Source organism: Pituophis catenifer, unplaced genomic scaffold (assembly GCF_029215685.1).
Source record: "Pituophis catenifer annectens isolate HBS135680 unplaced genomic scaffold, rPitCat1.0.hap2 SCAF_7, whole genome shotgun sequence".
Classification (NCBI taxonomy): Eukaryota; Metazoa; Chordata; class Lepidosauria; order Squamata; family Colubridae; genus Pituophis; species Pituophis catenifer.
The window spans coordinates 37,372,296-37,392,045 of NW_027256887.1; the positions used below are offsets into that span (position 1 = coordinate 37,372,296).

At 37.3% G+C, this 19,750-nt stretch overlaps 1 protein-coding gene across 2 annotated transcripts in view; it reads right to left on the minus strand.

Annotated features, from left to right (window-relative positions):
- The window catches only part of SCAF11 (SR-related CTD associated factor 11), a 79,541-nt gene that overhangs the window by 26,471 nt on the left and 33,320 nt on the right, over positions 1-19,750 (minus strand). For both annotated transcript variants that reach the window (XM_070947972.1, XM_070947973.1), the window contains exons 8-11: positions 10,466-10,572; positions 9,357-9,443; positions 8,562-8,653; positions 2,418-5,210 (exon numbers count right to left, since the gene is read on the minus strand). In XM_070947972.1, coding sequence (XP_070804073.1) covers positions 2,418-5,210; positions 8,562-8,653; positions 9,357-9,443; positions 10,466-10,572 — 3,079 coding nt within the window. The remainder of the gene's footprint in view (positions 1-2,417; positions 5,211-8,561; positions 8,654-9,356; positions 9,444-10,465; positions 10,573-19,750) is intronic.

Genomic DNA, 19,750 nt, shown 5'->3' on the forward strand with positions numbered 1-19,750 from the left:
CACACTCCCCACATACTATTAAAATTAGTCCCAATATATCAAGTGCTTTAGCACATTAAAATAATATTTATCGTGGAATTAATTGGCGATTCCACACCAAATCACTTACAGTAGTCCTCAGTTAATAACCTTAATAACTTGAATATTCTATCACTATGCAATGCAATAATTAAGTGAAACATCACATGATCATGACAAGCTTATAATATTAGTCCACTGTGGTCATTAAGTGCAACACCTGTGATCATTAAGTACAACATCACATGACCATGACTTTGATTTTATTGCTATTTTCTCCATTGACTTTGCTTGTTGGAAATGGGCTGTGAAGCTTGCAGATGGTGATTATGTGACCACGGGGATGCTACAAAGGTCATAACTTTAAGGACTGGTTGTACAACTATTTTTTCAGCACTTTTGTAAGTCTGAATGGTCGCTAAACAGAGCAGTCATTAACCAAGGATTACCTGTATTAAGCTTCTATCAATAATTCAGATCCATTTTTTTGTTTTGCTTGGGACAAATCCAGGATCTGTTAGAATCAGTCTGATTTATTCAAGATTCATTCAAGTTTTATGCATATACATAGGTTTATCATACATAAGGCTATCAAGTTTTTTAAAGTTGGTATTTGAATATACATATTGAAACTCTAAGAATCAAAACTAGTTTGGGGCAGGAGGTCAGGCAGCTTAAAGACTCCATTGGAAATTAAGTATCTTAGGGACTTGTCAGTTCTGTTGCATCATAAAAGGAAATTAAATAAAACAAAAACCAGCTTTCCACAAACCATCAACAGTACACTGTATGCACAATAGTTAGGTAAGTGAATATTTTGACCATATCATCATTTTTATGCATATTTTCCACCTCCAAGCTGTACAAACTTGTGGATATAAGCATATCAGGTGATATGTATTATGTAAAGAGGGAGGGTGTGTGTCCTAAGGAGATCAACACTCTATATCAAGGTGTGCATAGTTATTAGGCAGCTTCTTTTCTTCAGGCAAAATGGGCCAAAAAAGAGATTTAACTGACTCTGAAAAGTCAAAAATTGTAAAAAGTCTTTCAGAGGGATGCAACACTCTTGAAATTGCTAAGATATTGGGGCTTGATCACAGAACCATCAAACATTTTGTTGCAAATAATCAATAGGGTCGCAAGAAACATGCTGAGAAAAAAAGACGCACATTAACTGCCAAAGATTTGAGAAGAATCAAACATGAAGCTACCAAGAACCCATTATTCTCTAGTGCTGTCATATTCCAGAACTGCAACCTACCTGGAGTGGACAGAAGTACAAGGTGTTCAGTACTCAGAGACACGGTAAGGAAGGCTGAAACCCGACTACCACTGAACAAGACATATAAGTTGAAATGGCAAGTGTAGGCCAAGATAGCTTTTTATGGTTTTATGGACTGATGAGATGAGAATGACTCTTGACGGACCAGATGGATGGGCCCATGGCTGGATCAATAACGGGCACAGAGCCCCACTTTGACTCAGACACCAGCAAGGTGGAGGTGGGGTACTGGTATAGGCTGGTATTATTAAAGGTGAGCTAGTTGGACTTTTTCAGGTTGAAGATGGACTCAAAATAAACTCCCAAACCTACTGCCAGAAGACAAAAAGATTTCAAGCAGTGGTACAGGAAAAAGTCTGCATCTTTCAAAAAGATCATGATTTTTATACAGGACAATGCTCCATCACATGCATCAAAGTACTCCACTGCGTGGCTAGCCAGTAAAGGCCTTAAAGAGGGAAGAATAATGGCATGGCTCCCTTTCTCACCTGACCTAAACCCTATTGAAAACTTGTGAGACCTTTTTAAACGGGAGATTTACAGTAAAGGAAACCCGCACACCTCTCTGAACAGTGTCTGGGAGGCCATGGTTGCTGCTGCACAAAAAGTTGATTGTCAACAGATCAAGAAACTGACAGACTTCATGAATGGAAGGCTTATGACTGTAATTGAAAAGAAGGGTGGCTATATTGGTCACTGAGACATTTTTTTTAAAATGTTTATTTGTACCTTTTGAGTTATTATTCTCTCTTTAACAGATACAAATAAACGAGTGAGATGGGCAAATGTTAATTTTTCATTTAATTGCATAATAATTCTGCATACTAATAGTTGCCCAATAATTATGCATAGATAGATATTCTCCTAAGAAAGCCAAAACCTCACTTTTATTTTCTTAATTATTTAGGTTTGAGGTTTATTAACATTTTGGATTGGCTAAGAAAATATAGTTGTTCAATAATAAAATTAATCCTCCAAAATACAACTTGCCTAATAATTGTGCACACAGTGTATATTTGCATACTGTTTACAAATAAGTGTTTGTAAAAATGGGATTTGGGGGCTACATGTGGATTTCCACCTACGAGTTAAGAGGCATAGGAGAAATGATTACCTTGCTCAGATGCTACTTCTTCTTTTGTCCATATAGACTGTGGGCTTGAAGAATTTTTACCTCTTCTTGAATAATAATTCTGTACATCAGCTGGTAAAGTCTTTCTTACAGCCCAGCTTGATGCAGATGTCCACCCAGATCTATCAGCAGGTGTATCAAAAGTGAAATCTTGTTCTGCTTTACGTTTAAATGGATGATGTTCTGGAAATCTAGAAGTTTCATTACCAGAACTATTTGCATTACTTGAGTGGGCTTTCCTATTTTGCCAGCGACTTTCAGCCTGCTCTCCATATGTGAAACCACCTCTACCACGGCTGCCTCTGCCACGACTGCCTCTGCCACGATTTGAATTCCAACTTGAGCCATAATTTCCACTCCACAAAGCCCCTGAATCATTGTGCCTATTTTCTTCCCGTTGCTGATTATTAAAATTCTCTCTTTCTCTATTCCGTGTTTCTGGAACTGAATTTATTCTTTCCATCACCCAGTCTGGATAATCCTTTCTGTACTGATCGGAAGAACTCTGCATATCTGCATCTTTATTTACACTATCTCTTTCACTTTTCATACACTCTGTTTGTTTCTGCTGTTCATTTCTTTTGTATCTATCACTTCCTCTGGGACTTCTCCAATTATCATTTGTCCATCGTTCCTTCCATCGAGGTGGTGAATAGCCATCCCTCTCATTTCTAGGGAATGAAGGCCCTTTACTTCTTGGCCTAGATCTGGACCTGGATCGAGATCTTGATCGTGACTGTGACCATCTCCTCCTACTTCTCCCTCTTTCATTATCTCTTTTAAATTCATTTTTATCATTAGCTCTGTCCCTATTGGGAGACCTACATTTGTGCCATGGAGGCGATTCCTTAGCTTGTGTCCGAGAAGATCTTACTCCATCTTTGATATAATCCTTTTTTGGAGAGATGGTTGGAGAATCCCTTTGTTCTCTTAAATGATCTTTTCTGGGAGAACTCAGCAGTGACTGTTTCTCTTCTTTCAGGCTATCTGTTCTGGGAGAACTGGACGATGTTGTTACAGGATTTCTTTTAGGAGATTTGGATAAAGATCTCTGACTTTCTTTGGAAATATCCCTTTTGGGAGATCGAGAGATTCTATCTTCCCCCACAATTTCCCTGTTGGGGGATGGAGATTGAGATCTTTTCCCCTCTCGCTTGGATGGGGACCAAGTGATTGATGGAGAATGAAATCGTGATCTTCGGGTTCGTGTCTTTTTATCTGTGAAACTTTCTTTTGCTTCTTTCTTACCAGAATTTGAAAATGATACAGAATGTTTACTATCATTTTGTAAGAAATTTGCTTTCTGCTCTACATTGTCATTTGCTAATAGTTGGTCAAGCTGAGATGCATTCTGATTACTATTAAATGAGTCGTATTCTATAGATACTATCTCACTGTCATCTTTGTTAAAGTGTTTAATACTTTCAGTACATATCTTGGGTGATGTATTAGTTTCAGTTTCTGCTTTATCATTTTCAAAAGACAGATTAAGTTTATTTTCTGAGGAAACATTTATTAATAAGTCATTATTATTTAGATATTCATTAGTTATATATACATTTGATTCTTTTTTTTCAATTTCAACATCTTGCACACCTAAAGAATACAATGGTACTTCACTTGAGATATTATCTAGCGGCTCCTTGACTATTTCTTCTGCAAATTCAGTTATGGGTTTCTCCAATATTCCATCTATTGCTGAAGGTTCTGGTTTTCTTAATTCATTTCTATGACAAGACACTAGTTTATTTGCTAATGCTTCAGATTCCAGTTTTTCCTGGAACTCATTTCTAGTACCAGCCAATAAATTATCTGCTACTGGAACAGATTCTGTTCCTCCTAGCAACTCATGTCTAGAAACAGCTGAAATATCATCTACTATTAACATGCATTCTGTTCTCCCTAATTCTTTCCCAGGATTTTCTACTATTTGATGCGTTACTATCAGAGGATCCAATTTTGCTGGCAATTCAATGGTGGGGATACCTAGTTCTGGAGACTGATGAGTAAATGTAATATTATCATCACATAATTGTTTCCCAGAAATATTTAAATCCTGATCTTGCTCAGCAGTATTTTTATAATATAACTTGTTTTCAGTTTCAGTGTCAACTTTTTCTTCACATTTTTCAGTGTTTCCCTCTAGAGGGAGCAAAGGAAGATCCTCAACACAAGAACCAGCAGCTTTTTCTAAGGCAAGTGGAGGATCTTGAACATAGGAACCAGTTTCTAAGATATCCAACGTATCTTGCCCTTCATAGCAGCATTCCTTCTTATATGCTACAGAGTTTTCTAAGCCATTAGAAGATTCAGTGTCAACATCATTTTTATGAATAAGGTCAGGGGTGCTATTTTTACTGTCTGCTAAATTGCCTTTGTCTAATAGCAAGGTTATCTCTGTATCATCAGGTTCATCAAAATCTATATTACTAGATGCTTTTCCATAACTCCCAGAACTTCTTAGTTTCTTTTTAGCCAAAGGTTCTTGCTGTTTAACATTTCTTTTAGCTTTCTGTTTGGAGGTTAATTTCTCCAATTCTGTAAAAGAAACAAATGAGCTACCACCACCACCGGTCTCATATCTAGTGTTGCTGGATTTTGGTGAACTCTGACACTGATATGAAGTTTCTGTTTTAATATTTCGGGTAGATCGTCTTCTGGGAGTAGTATCTGAAACCTTCCTTTTTGTTCCTCTTGTGCCAGTAGTATTGGAAGTCTGTTTTTTTTCTTCTCCTTCATGGACACATGTAACAACATGTCCTGATTTAGAAGATCCTAATATTTAAATAAAAACACTTTGTTGTGACACAGTAAAACAATTATTATTTTAGAAATACTGACAAATTATTCAGTGAGAACAGATTAAATTATTTTATCATTGCTGTAAATTGGTTATTTTGTAGTCTTTTTCCCGCCAGAAAAGTTATATTACAGTTTAACGTACAGTCAACAAAGTCACTAAACATCACTTCAGCTGATGTTAACTCCTATCCTTTGAACTCCTCTCTTATAGCACTTAGACTTATATTCAGTTCCATACTGCTTTACAGCTCTCTCTGAGCTGTTTACAAAGTCAGCATATTGCCTCCAACAATCTGGGTCCTCATTTTACTGACCTCGTAAAGATGGCTGAGTCAACCTTGAGCTGGTCAGGATTGAACTGCTGGCAGTCAGCAGAATTGATCTGCAATACTGCATTCTAACTCACGACCACAGTATAAATCACAAATGTAAATACAGGTGATCAATGAATTACGAGTGTTCTGTTAGCGAACGTTTGATAAGCACCCCCTAGCATTTATGAACAAGTCCCGAAACTATAAATATTGCAGCACCACGAGAGTTGTTTGCTCTTACAAACAACTGCAGAGGCCTGGATACTCACCTTATGAAGATCTAGAGAGCCTTCACTTTCTTGGCCTTTGGTGTGTATGTAAAGAATGGAGGCCTAAAGTACCGCAATATCACACTAGATCAGTAGTGTGAGAACTCACACTATTGATCTCACGTGATCTCATGGTACTTTAGGTCTCTGTTCTCTGTAAACAAGGTCTGGATGAGAGCTGCAGCAAAAGGCTTTGCAAATGGAGGGAAGGCCTAAAATGTCGAAGCTTTCCCTCCGTTGGCAAAACCTTTTGCCATCTTTGCAAAAAGCCTTTGCTGCTGAGAACAGAGAACCCAGTGGGAGCACACATTGCTCTGAGCTCCATTTTCGCCAAGAAAGGCCTTTCCTCAAGGCCTCTGCTGAAGAGAAGCTCCATTTTCAAGCACCTCATTTCCTTGCAGGAAAAATTTCCAGTCTCTGTCAGGGCAACAAGTGTTTGAGCAGCCCTTGGCAGGTTGGAAACAGAGCAAATTGGAAACAGGTTGAAAATGGAGCTTTTCACTCCAATTTCAAGCGCCCTATTTCCATGCAGACGAAGCTTGGCAGTCTCCATCAGGGCGACAACTGTTTGAGTGACCCTAGGGCAGTTGGAAACAGAGCAATTCACTCAAACACTTTTCGCCCAGACGAAGACTGGAAACTTCTGGAGTATATGGTCTCACACAAGTTCAGGCACCCATTCGCTTTTGCAGCGAATGAGTGCCTGATGTCCTGCGGGATCAGGGCACCCAGAAGTTTCCAGTCTCAGCGGGAAAAGTAGTTGTACTTTAATGAGGAGGTTGGAGCAATGTGCCTCAAAGCCGCACTTCGGGCAAACGCTTTTCCACACGGAGCCTGGAAGCCTTTGGAGGAGACTCACTGAGGCTGCCCGCTGCTCCAGAAGTGGTAGGAAGTTTTGGTGATCAGAGAAGCCGAGCAGGGTGTGCTTGTCATGTTCTCCCTGTTCTCACCATACCCAGGCAAAGAAACAGAGATACTGGAGAGGAGACAGATCTTTACAAGGTAAGTGATCTGACATGACAGTTTGGGGGGGGGAGCAATTGTGGGGAGCCCGAGGTATTTCAGTGGTTAGGGGGAGGCCTTGGATGATCTGAAGCAGGTGGACTGTTCCATCACTAGTCTCCCCCACCCCATGGCCTTCCCACCACCTCATGTGCACTTAGCGAGCCTCACATTCGGTTAGCGAATGCATAGGTGAAAGGAAGGAGTGATTGCATTCAAGGTACAAGATTAACTCCCACGAATCCTCAGGTTACGATTGGAATGGGCAGGCTCCATTACATTATTTGTAATTTAAGGACTACCTGTATATAGAAGATTTGTACTGGTTTACTATAAAGCTATCTGAGCAGCTAATACCAAGCACTTTGCACATTTATGACGAAGTCTTGGACTCTTGTCAGGAGCATTCCTAATATCTGAGAACAACAAAAACTCACAACTTGCTCCCAGGAATTATATGATTCTCCAAATATGTTGTATTCAATTCACTCAAGAATCTATCCATTTCTCCTTTTATCCTCAAGGTGGAACTTCATTCCAATCATTTGTAATACTGATGTTTTCAACTCCAATTTCAAAAGCTGTTTCTTTCGTGCAGCCATTTATTCTCAAATCCCATGGAAAGAATCTCAAATATGTGAAAACACATTTATCTCTAGGCTGTTAGTTGGAGCTCTGAACTTGGCAATTTAGTTGCAAATGTTTTGTCACCATTCAAGGAGACATCGCCAGTGCGTTTTGAATTGTGCTCGTCTGTCAGAACACAGGTTTTCAAATACCTTTTTATGAAATGCAAATTAGTCTGAATGTTGTTTGTTCGGATATTTCTGAGTCATGGTCTGATTTCAGACTGTTTGATTGACTGGCTTTTGTTGCTGGGTTGTAGTTAAGTACTGTCTGTGTGATGCAGATTAAGATTAGACTTGTTATCTGGGTGCTTCTAAGTCATGGTCTGGTTTTGGCTTCTTTGATAGTTTGAGTGGCTGGCTGTTGTTATTGAGACGTGGTTTTTGTGATCCAATGGGTTATAATTTTGTTGCTGCTTAGTGAGGTGTCTGTTTGTTTGTTTTAAATGCTACCTTCGAGATTGTGGTTGATGCAATTCTTTCATTCTCAGCGATTGGTAGATTGGGTTGATGTCAATGTGTCTGTTTACTGACGCAGTCTGAAATCAGACCATGACTCAGAATTATCTGAACAAACAACATTCAGACTAATTTGCATCTCATAAAAAGGTATTTAAAGACCTGTGTTCTGACAAGCACACAGACAAGCACAATTCAAAATGCACTGACAGATGTCTTCTCAAATGGTGACGAAATGTTTGCAACTAAATTGTTAAGCTTGGAGCTCAAACCAACAGCCTAACTTCCAACCCAAGCTACTAATATTCAAACACATTTCACATTTATCTCTACTAATGTTGTGCCAAATGTATGGCATAGTTGCAAATTGTTTTATTCTTAAAAAGTAGAATGTTGTTAAAATGGGCTCTAGACCCAAAGCTGCACATTCTGTTCTATCTTCATCTCAACTTTTCATTTTAATAAAGACTTACTCAGTTTTTCATATTAAAATGTTCACACACATGCAAAATAAGAAGATATTTTTATACCATTATAACACACTGCTGAAATATTTTCATAATAATTATAATAGCAGCACAGCTATTAGATGAAGGTGATTTAATTTTTACAATGTTTTATATAAACTAAATAAAACTTACAAAAATAATTTACCAAAGTTTTCCAAAGGTGAAGTACTTATTGAAAAAACTGTTTCCAGTACAAGACAAGGTGCTATTTCTGCTTCAGAAGATATGGAAGGAATTCTGTAAAAAAAAAAAAATGAATCCACCAAAAAACAAGCATTACATGAACACGTTTTTTTTAAAGCTTTGCTATGTAGTCAAATTCTTTACTGGTTTCAAATACTTTGGCATCTGTAAAACACATAAGATTTGGGAAACACTTTCCCCAAATTAAGAAACCCCAATATTTTATAGTCTGATAAATTATGCAATCTTTAGCAATCATCATCTAATCTTCAAAATATCTTAACATTGAATTTATGAAATGTCCCTAAAAACAAAGCATTCGTGTAAATGGAATTTAATTCATGTAATTTCCTCTTGCTTTGGTTCTGAGTTATTGATTTAATTTGCTGGTTATAAACCAAAAATAAAACAAAACAACACAGACCTCATTCACAGAGGATGAAAAGAAAAATGAAAAAGAACAAAAATGGTCTGTACGTATATGGAAAAAATACATATATGAAAGATTCTTGCTTCTTTTGAAATTAAAAAAGTTTGTTTCTTCTGAAATTAATCTTAATTAATTTTAACCATGGCTGCTTTTTTGGGTGGGAATGAATCATACTTAATCAAAGCCAAATATTTCCGAAAGCACTCCGTTAAAAATGGAGGAAACCTAAATATTACTTGATTTAAGATATTGGTAACAGATGGTATAGATTTATTACTAACTCAAACATTTTTTAATAACAAGTTTCTAACCAGGCATCTATTTTACCTTGCCACTCTTGCTAATACAGAACAAGACAGCTCCAATTCTCTTCTCTTGTGTCTGATAATTGTGTCAATTTTGCTGATCTCTATACTGGAATAAATGGAAACATTTGAAAATAATTCAAATTATAATTCAAATAATTTAAAATAATTACAGACACTTCATTTTAATGTACATTTTAATACCACATATCAACTCTTGGCAACTGGCCCTAAATAGCCCAAAATTGGCTATTACCCCTAAGCAAGATTATGCAATGCCTTTTTCCTTTTTATATCTTATAGCTTCTTACTGACAGGTTCTGCCTACTAAAATCCCATTATGGTTTCACAAGCCTACATTTACAGGAGAGTCCTTACTTAACAAACACATCTGGGCTGGCAACTCCATTGCTAAACAACAATTGAGTGGCACCTAACTTGTCACTCAATGTTGGTTTTTCTGCAGCTATTAAATGAATCATCTGTGGTCTTAAGCACAATATTATGCGACCATAACCTGTGACTTCCTACTGGTTTCCCCACTGACTTTGATTGATGAAAGTTATCTGTGAAGGTTGCAAGTGGTGATCAGTCACCTGAAAATGCGACATCTGTCATAAATGTGCACAATATTGCCAAGCACCCAAATCATGTAATATTAAAGTCCATATACTAAGTTTATTTTTCTAATCCAATAGAATGTTAGACAGCAAGCAAGATAATTATCTAAAAACAGAACAGAACAAATTTGACAGGGAGACAGGGAGAAGCTGTTTGGCAAAAGAAAAACTGAACCCGAAAATAGGCCAGGTTAGAAACTGTGTGTGGGGCGGGGAAGGGGGGACAGAAACCAAACACATTTTCCTAATGGAATTGGGCAGTAATCTGGAATGTTTCTAACTAAACTCCCTTCCTTCTGTTCTCATGATCCAAAGAAGAGCTATTATTAAGGGTTGGAAAGAATTCCAGAAATCATATTTTTTAAATATTTGTTTTCTAGTTACCTCTCTACGATAACATATGGCAGTCTGGGATGAAAGCTAATAACACAATTTCTCCCAAAAGCAAAGAGAACTATACTAGTATTTACAATATTACAAAATTTTGGATTAAAAATAGATTCATACTGACCTTTCACTTTGATAATTAGTAGATACATCAGAGAAACTACTATTAGAATAAAATCTATCACACCAATTACTTTTGAAGAATCTGTTCAAGCAGGTCTGTCTTCTAGGCTATAAAATAAAATATTTATATTGGACATCCACCATAGTTTTCTTCCCTCAAAATCTAACATGCATACACACAAATCTTTCCAACTTGAAATGGAAAAGCATTTGCTTTATATTGTACTCATGGAAATGTATTTGTTTATAAATTGCTGTAATCAAACCAATCTGAATAGTACACAATTTCCTAAACATGCATCTTTGGTTAAAAACAAGCACAAAACGGGGTTGGACTAGAAGACCTCCAAGGTCCCTTGTAACTCTGTTATTCTATTCTATTCTATTCTAAATAAATAATCAACAATATAATCAATAATTGAATTAAAAATCATAAATCCAAATTCACCATAGATAAAAACCAGAAACTGAACTATCAAACCCAAATAACAATGCATCATGCAGAGGAAAAGTTGCAATAACCTCATCTCAAGGCTTAATAGAATAACCAAAAACCAGGAAGGAGGTTATTCAAACATCAAAGGAAAGGAACAGTAACTGAAAAGGCATACTTCTGTATCCCCTTACGGATGGCAATTCAAGTAACATGAAGAGAAACTGTCCTATCAGATCATGTTGGGCAGTCAGATATTCAGAAGGTGATGTGGGTCCTGACTCCAAAAGGTATTAAAAATGACAACTAAACCCTTAATTTGAACCCAGAACCAGGTTGGTAACTAATGCAGTTCTTGTAGTAGAGATGTTTTATGGGTGCCTCAAAGTTCTCTTTAACTATCTGAACTATCAGTTTGGATCACATGTAGCTTCTGAATGCTCTTCTCTTATCACAGTCCAATAAAGAAGTGGCCAAGATTTGAGTTACAGTGAGTAATGTACTCTATTCCAGGAAATATTGCAATTGGCATATAAGCAGAAGCTGCACAATGACCTCTTGGCCACAGCTGCTACAATCACTCGAGCAAGAGTTGCAAATCCAAGAAAATTCCCTAGTTCCCTAGTTGCAAATTCCCTAGTTGCAAATCCAACAAACTTCCCTAGTTCTTTTCAGGGCACTATGATCCCATTCAAATTAAAATACCATATTTCTCTGGAATCAGATCTGGCTTTTCAACCCAAAACACTCAATCTCTTCATTTCTACTGTCAAAGTAGAGGTTGACTCAGCCTTCCATCCTTTCTAAGGTACATAAATTGAGGACCCAGTTGTGGGAGCAATAAGCTGACTTTGTATAAATATACAAAAGGATGAAGGCTATTGCTTAGCACATTGTAAGCCGCCCTGAGTCTCCGGAGAAGGGCGGCATATAAATCAAATTAAAAAAAAAAAGTGCCTTGGCACTTTGACAACATTGACAATATCAGTTTTTCAGACAGGGTCAGATATAAACTTGGATATTGTTTGCATACTGATGACATCCATACTTGGGATAATGGATGGTCATTGGCTTCATGCAGATGTTAAATAGGAGTACAAAACCATCCAGACACTATACTTCTCCATATATAGACAATTTCCAACATACTCTGAATCTTATTTTGCTAGACTCTACCTGCATGAGCCCCTTCATGGATTACTGCCTTGTCATGGCAAAGGGGCTTACATAGCTCAATGAAGCTATGAGCTATGCAGTGCAGGGCCACCCAAGACCACCCAGGTCATAGCAGAGAGTTCTGACAAAACATGACCCACTGGAGAAGGAAATGGCAACCCACTCCACTATCTTTGCCATGAAAACCCCATGGACAGTACCAAAAGGAAAAAAGATATGATGCCGGAAGATGAGCCCCTCAGGTCAGAAGGTGTCCAATATGCTACTGGGAAAGAGCAGAGGGCTAGTACTAGTAGCGCCAGAAAGAGTGAAACGACTGGGCCAAAGCAGAAAGGACGCTCAGCTGTGGATGCATCTGGTGGTCAAAGGAAAGTCCGATGCTGTAAAGATCTATTCTCCATAGGAACCTGGAATGTAAGATCCATGAATCAAGGCAAGCTGGACGTGGTCAAACACGAGACGACTGAACATCGACATTTTAGGAATCAATGAACTAAAATGGACAGGAATGGGTGAATTTAATTCAGATGACCATCAGGTATACTACTGCGGGCAAGAATCCCTCAGAAGAAATGGAGTAGCCTTCATAATCAGTAAAAGAGTAGGAAAAGCAATACTGGAATATAATCTCCAAAATGACAGAATGATCTCAGTTCGAATCCAAGGCAAACCATTCAATATCACAGTAATCCAGGTCTCTGCCCCAACCACTGGTGCTGAAGAGGATGAAATTGACTGGTTCTATGAAGCCCTACAGCACCTTCTAGAATTAACACCAAAAAATGATGTCCTTATCATCATGTGGGATTGGAATGCTAAAGTAGGAAGCCAAAAGATAACCTGAATAACAGGCAAGTTTGGCCTTGCAGTACAAAATGAAGCAAGGCACAGGCTGATAGAATTCTGTCAAGATAATACGATGGTCATAGGAAACACTCTTTTCCAACAACCCAAGAGACGTCTCTACACATGGACATCACTAGACGGTCAACACAGACTATGTGCTCTGCAGCCAAAGATGGAGAAGCTCTACACAGTCAGTAAAAACAAGACTAGGAGTTGACTGTGGCTCAGATCATGAGGTTCTCATTGCAAAATTTAGACTTAAATTGAAGAAAGTAGGGAAAAGCAATAGGTCACTCAGGTATGAACTAAATCATATCCCTGATGAATATACAGTAGAGGTGACAAATAGATTCAAGGAATTAGATCTGATAGACAGAGTGCCTGAAGAGCTATGGACAGAGGTTCGCAACATTGTACAAGAGGTAGCAACTAAAACCATCCCAAAGAAAAAGAAATACAAAAAAGTAAAATGGCTGTCTGAGGAAGCTTTGCAAATAGTTGAGGAAACAAGGAAAGCAAAAGGCAAGGGAGAAAGATACACCCAGTTGAATGCAGAATTCCAGAGAATAGCTAGAAGAGATAAGAATGCCTTCTTAAATGAACAGTGCAAAGAAATAGAAGAAAACAATAGAATAGGGACGATCAAAGATCTCTTCAAGAAAATTGGAGATATGAAGGGAACGTTTCATGCAAAGATGGGCATGATAAAGGACCAAAATGGCAGGGACCTAACAGAGGCAGAAGAGATTAAGAAGAAGTGGCAAAATTACACAGCAGAACTATACAAGAACGAGCTTAACATCCTTGATAACCACGATGGGGTGGCCACTGACCTCGAGCCAGACATCCTAGAATGTAAAGTCAAATGGGCCTTAGGAAATCTGAACAATAACAAAGCTAGTGGAGCAGACAGTATTCCAGCTGAGCTATTCAAAATCTTAAAAGACGATGCACTGAAAGTGCTACACTCAATTTGCCAGCAAATTTGGAAAGCTCAACAGTGGCCACAGGATTGGAAAAGGTCAGTTTACATTCCAATTCCAAAGGCAATGCCAAAGAATGTTCAAACAATTGCACCATTGCACTCATCTCACATGTTAGTAAGATTATGCTTAAAATCCTACAAGTTAGGCTCCAACAGTATGTGCATCGAAAACTACCAGAAGTACAGGCAGGATTTCGAAGAGGCAGAGGAACTAGAGATCAAATTGCCACCATACACTGGATCATGAAAAAAGCTAGGGAGTTCCAGAAAAACATCTACTTCTGCTTCCTTGACTACGCTAAAGCCTTTGATTGTGTGGACCATAACAAATTGTGGCAAGTTCTTAAAGAGATGGGAGTACCAGACCATCCTATTTGTCTCTTGAGAAACCTATATGCAGGTCAAGAAGCAACAGTGAGAACTGGACACGGAACCAATGATTGGTTCAAAATTGGGAAAGGAGTCCGGCAAGGCTGTATGCTGTCGCCCTGCCTATTTAACTTATATGCAGAGCACATCATGAGAAAGGTGGGGCTAGATGAATCAAAAGTTGGAATTAAGATTGCCGGGAGAAATATCAACAACCTCAGATATGCAGATTATACCACTCTAATAGCAGAAAGTGAAGGGGAACTAAAGAGCCTCTTGATGAGGGTGGAGGAGAATGCAAAAGTTGGCTTGAAACTCAATATTAAGAAAACTAAGGTCATGGCATCCAGCCCTCTCTATTCCTGGCAAATAGATGGGGAAGAAATGCAGGTAGTGACAGATTTTATTTTCCTGGGCTCCAAGATCACCGCAGATGGGGACTACAGCCAAGAAATTTTTTTTTTATTGCAAAAGTTTTACAATTACATTTTCACCCCTTTTTCCCCCCCCCCACCTCCCCCCCCCAAACTTCCCAACCTCCCTAACCCTCCCCTCCCCCCAGACTTCCCTATAATATACTCATAATCATGAAGAACCCTAATATAACACTTATATATAAACTTGAGCCCCTCCCTCCCCTGTATAATTTTTCTCTTTATCTCATTACATTAAAAAATTTCTAGTACATTATTTTCAAGTAAAAGCTATTTGATACTTTCTAGTTTGATATTTGTTCTGAACATATTCTATCCACCTTTTCCATTCCCACTCATAAGTCTCTTGTGAACAATCTTTTAAATATGCTGAAATCTTCGCCATCTCTGCAAAACTGGCCATCTTCAAAGTCCATTCCTCAATAGTGGGCAAAGCTTCATTCTTCCAATATTTACCTATCAACAATCTTGCTGCTGTTATCATATACAATATCAATTTTGTTTCACCCGATGTAAAACTCTTAACTATACCCAATAAAAACAGTTGTGGAGAAAATTGAATTTTTTTCTTCAAAACATTCTGCATGACCCACCAAATTTTTATCCAAAAAGCCTTAACTTTCCTACAGGTCCACCAAACATGATAATACGTAGCATCCAAACATTCACATCTCCAACATTTTGGCTAAACATTAGGGTACATACATGACAACTTTTTGGGATCTAAATGCCATCTATAAAACATTTTGTAGAAATTTTCCCTCAGGTTCTGCGACTGTGTAAATTTAACATTCTGAACCCAAATTTTTTCCCATGTTTCCAGCATCACTGGTTCTTCAAAATTCTGTGCCCACTTAATCATACAGTCTTTAACTAATTCAGTTTCTGAATCTCTTTCTAGCAAAACATTATAAAGCCTTTTGATATGCATTGGACCTTTCTCTTTTATATGTCTAACCAATTCTTCCTCATGCAACATAATACCATTTTTTTGGTCCTCTTTCCATCTCAATTGTAATTGATTATATTGTAACCAAGTTAAATTAATCCCTTCATCCAACAGTGTCTGCAATGTCTTCAGCTGCCATCTGCCCGCATCTGTAAAAAGAACCTCTTTATATAAAAAACCCCCGAGTGACATTATATTTGTATTCCACAAAGTATGACCAAGATCCAGCCATAGCGGTATTTTATAATCCCATTTGAGTCGGTGCTTCTTCCAAACTCTCATCAAAGAATCTCTAAGTATATGACTTTTAAATACTTTATCTACTTTGTCGTCGTAAAATAAGTAAGCATGCCATCCAAATTCAAGATCAAAACTTTCTGCATTCAATATTCCAGTCTTTTTCCTTCCAAACCAATCACTTGTTAAAGTTAAAGCTGCTGCATCATAATATAGCTGTAGGTTTGGAAGTTTAAGACCTCCTCTTTCTGGAACATCTTGCATAATTTTCAATTTCACTCTCGGCTTCTTCTCGTTCCAGACAAACTTATTCACTCCAGATTGCCAAACTTTCAATTGTTTATCACTTTTAAGCACCGGAATCATTTGAAACAAAAAAAGAAATCTTGGCAAAATGTTCATCTTAACTGCTGCTATTCTTCCAAGTAAAGACAGCTGCAGTTTTTTCCAAGTCTCCATGTCTTTCTGCACCTCTCGCCACAACACCTCTCATAGTTATTTTGAAACAATTTCATGTTTGATTCTGCAACCTGAACTCCTAGATATTTTACCTTAGGTACAGTCTCAAAACCTGCCCTCCTTTCAAGCTCATGTTTACGATCTTGTGTCATGTTTTTAACTATCATTTTAGTCTTTTTTGAATTCAGTCTAAAACCTGAAACTTTACCATAGTTTTGTAAAATGTCCTTCATCAGGATTATTGATTCCATTGGTTGTGATAGGGTAACAACCAGATCATCTGCAAATGCCTTTATTCTGTAATCCTCTTGCCTAATCTTTATACCTTTCAAGATATTAGAGTCCCTTATTGTATTTAACAAGACTTCTAGTGTTAAAATAAATAAAAGTGGGGACAACGGACATCCCTGTCTTGTTCCTTTTTCAATTTTAAACTCTGTTGTCAAACTTCCATTAATAATAATCTGTGCCTTTTGCTCTTGATAAATTGCTGAAATCGCCTGTATAAATTGATCCCCAAAGTCCATCTTTTTTAAAGTCTTTAGTAGAAAATTCCAATCCACTCTATCAAAGGCCTTCTCTGCGTCCAAAAAGACCAGCACTGCAGGAATCTGTTTATTCTTATCAAGATATTCCAATAAATCTATTACTTGCCTTACATTGTCCTTCATGTGTGTGCCCTCGATAAATCACGCTTGATCCTCATGAATCACCTTTTGGATTACTGGCATCAACCTGTTGGCTAATACTTTCGCATAGATTTTATAATCTGTATTCAAAAGAGATATTGGTCTATAATTCTCTGGTTTTTTAGGACCGACTTGTTCTTTTGGTATCAAAGATATGTAAGCTGTTGTCCATGATGGGGGTATTTTACCCCCTTGTTGAATATTGCAAAATAAATCTCTAAGTTGTTCCACCATTTCAGCTTGCAAAGTTTTATAATACATTGCGGTCAAACCATCCGTACCAGGAGCTTTGGCTGTTTTTAACTGTTTAATTGCTACTATTATCTCCTCCTCTGTTATAGGATAATTCATTCTTTCCTTTTGTTGATCAGTAATTTTTGTAACTCTTTTATCATTTAAGTATTTTTCCATAAGTCCATTCTGCACCTCCTCTTTAGCATATAGTTTGGTATAATAGTCCACAAAAGCTTCTTTAATTAATTTTTGTTGAAAAATTTCTTTCCCTCCAATATCAATACTATCTATAGTCCGTATACTTTGTTTTTTCCTCAATGTGTAAGCCAACCATCTGCCCGGTTTATTAGCATTACAAAATGTATTATGCTTCGCATATTGTAAGTTTGTTGCAACTTGTTCCGCCATAAGCATTTGAAATTGGTCTTTCAAAAGTTTTATAGCACTACTTATTCTTTCATCTGTTGGATTTTTAATAAGTAACTGTTCTTTATTCTTTATTTCTATTTCCAATTCAGATCTTTTCTTTTGTCGAAACAGTCTATGTTTAGAATTCATGTGGATAAGTACCCATCTCATATAAGCTTTACTTGCATCCCAAACAATTTCAATTGGGGTACCTTTATTCGAATTTATTTCAAAAAATTCTTTCAAGTGCTTTTTAAGTTCTGTTGTATTTTTTTCATATCTAAACAAGTTCTCATTTAATCTCCAAGAACGTCTCTCAACCTTATCCATCTCAATTTCTATCCATACTGGGCTATGGTCAGTCAAAATTCTTGGAAAAATCTTTGTTCTTTTTGTCTTGACAAGTAAATCATCTGACAACAAGATAAAGTCAATCCTAGAGAAGGATCTGTGTCTATCAGAAAAGAAAGTGTAGTCCAGTTCTTTTGGATTATGTATTCTCCAAACATCTTTTAGTTCCATATCTTCTTTCATGTCAAAAAAAGTCTGTGGTAGTCTGATTCTAGACTTTGCCAAACTCTTTTTATCTAATTTAGAATCAATTACTCCATTCCAGTCTCCCATAATTAAAATAGATCTGTAATCCCATTGCAGTATTTTAGTATGTAACATCTTATAAAAATGGTCCTGTTGTTGATTGGGAGCATAAATTCCAATCAGAAGAATTTGGCCATTTGCTGTAAGCAATTCAATTGCTACAAACCTACCATCTTCATCTGCTTCTATAACTTTAGCTGTTAACTTTTTATTTACATAAATAACCACATCGTTCTTTTTTTGCGAGGTTGAAGATATAAAATGTGTTCCTAGTTTGGAGTTTATCAAATATTTTTGATCTTGAGTTGTGATGTGCGTTTCTTGTAAACAAATTATATCATTATTAAATTGTTTCAAATATGTAAATAATTTCTTCCTTTTCTGTGCTGAATTCAACCCATTAACATTCCAAGATAAACACTTAAAGGCCATCAGCCTCTTTCTGGAGCACAGAGCAAAATACTTGAAGGTCATCCGAAAGCTTTGATCTCGCTCCTCCCATAGCTCCAATCTCTTGTGCAGTACTCTTAACTACCTCCTTGTCTTGTCTTTCCTGTTGTTGTTGTTGCTTTTGTTTAAGTAACTTAGATTGAGCTCTAGTTATACGTTGATCCTTAACTTCAATCATCCGAACCGAGTCCAAAATTGGAGAAGATTCCAGCAAGGGCTCATCCAGAAATCCTCCTTCTGCACCTTGCACTTCTTCTAATTCCTGCTTGGACTGTTCTTGCAATTCTCGTTGAGGTTGCTTCTCTTCACTCTCTTTAATCTCCAGAACTGTAGATGTACGTGGAGATGGTGTTCTTTCCTTAAGAATAGTAGTATAAAAGTGTTGTGCCTTCTCCACGGTATTCAAACGGCATCTTTCTCCCTTGTATCTAAAAATTACTCCAGCTGGTGCGTCCCACCGGAAGGGTATCTGTAAATTTTGCAATTCCTTAACAAGAAAGCCAAATTCTTTTCTAGCTTTCAACATTTTAGGAGGCAATTCTTTATAAATTCCAATTCGTGAGCCCCCGACTTGTACAGAAGTGTAAAAGGATTTTTGCAGGATATCATTTCTTATTTCTCTATCTGTAAAATATATGACCACATCTCTAGGTAATTGTCTTTGTCTGGCCACCCAAGAGTTCACTCTGTAAATTTTGTCTATTTTATGAAAAACCACATCAGGATTAACTTGTAGAATCTTAGCCAAGGCCTCTGAACAGACTTGTCTCAAATCCTGTCTTTCCTCCTCTCGAATTCCCCGAAGCCGTATAGCGAACTCCATTGCCCTGAATTGTATCATAACAATCTCGTCTTCAACTCTCTGCATTTTATTGTCAACATCAGCAATTTTATAATCATTGTCTTTCATCTTAACATTAACTTCTGATTTAAGTTCTTCAACTGTAAAGTCAACTTTCCCAATAAATTCTGCCAGGCCAGATGCCACTTCTGATATTTTTTTGGTCACCTTGTTTTGAT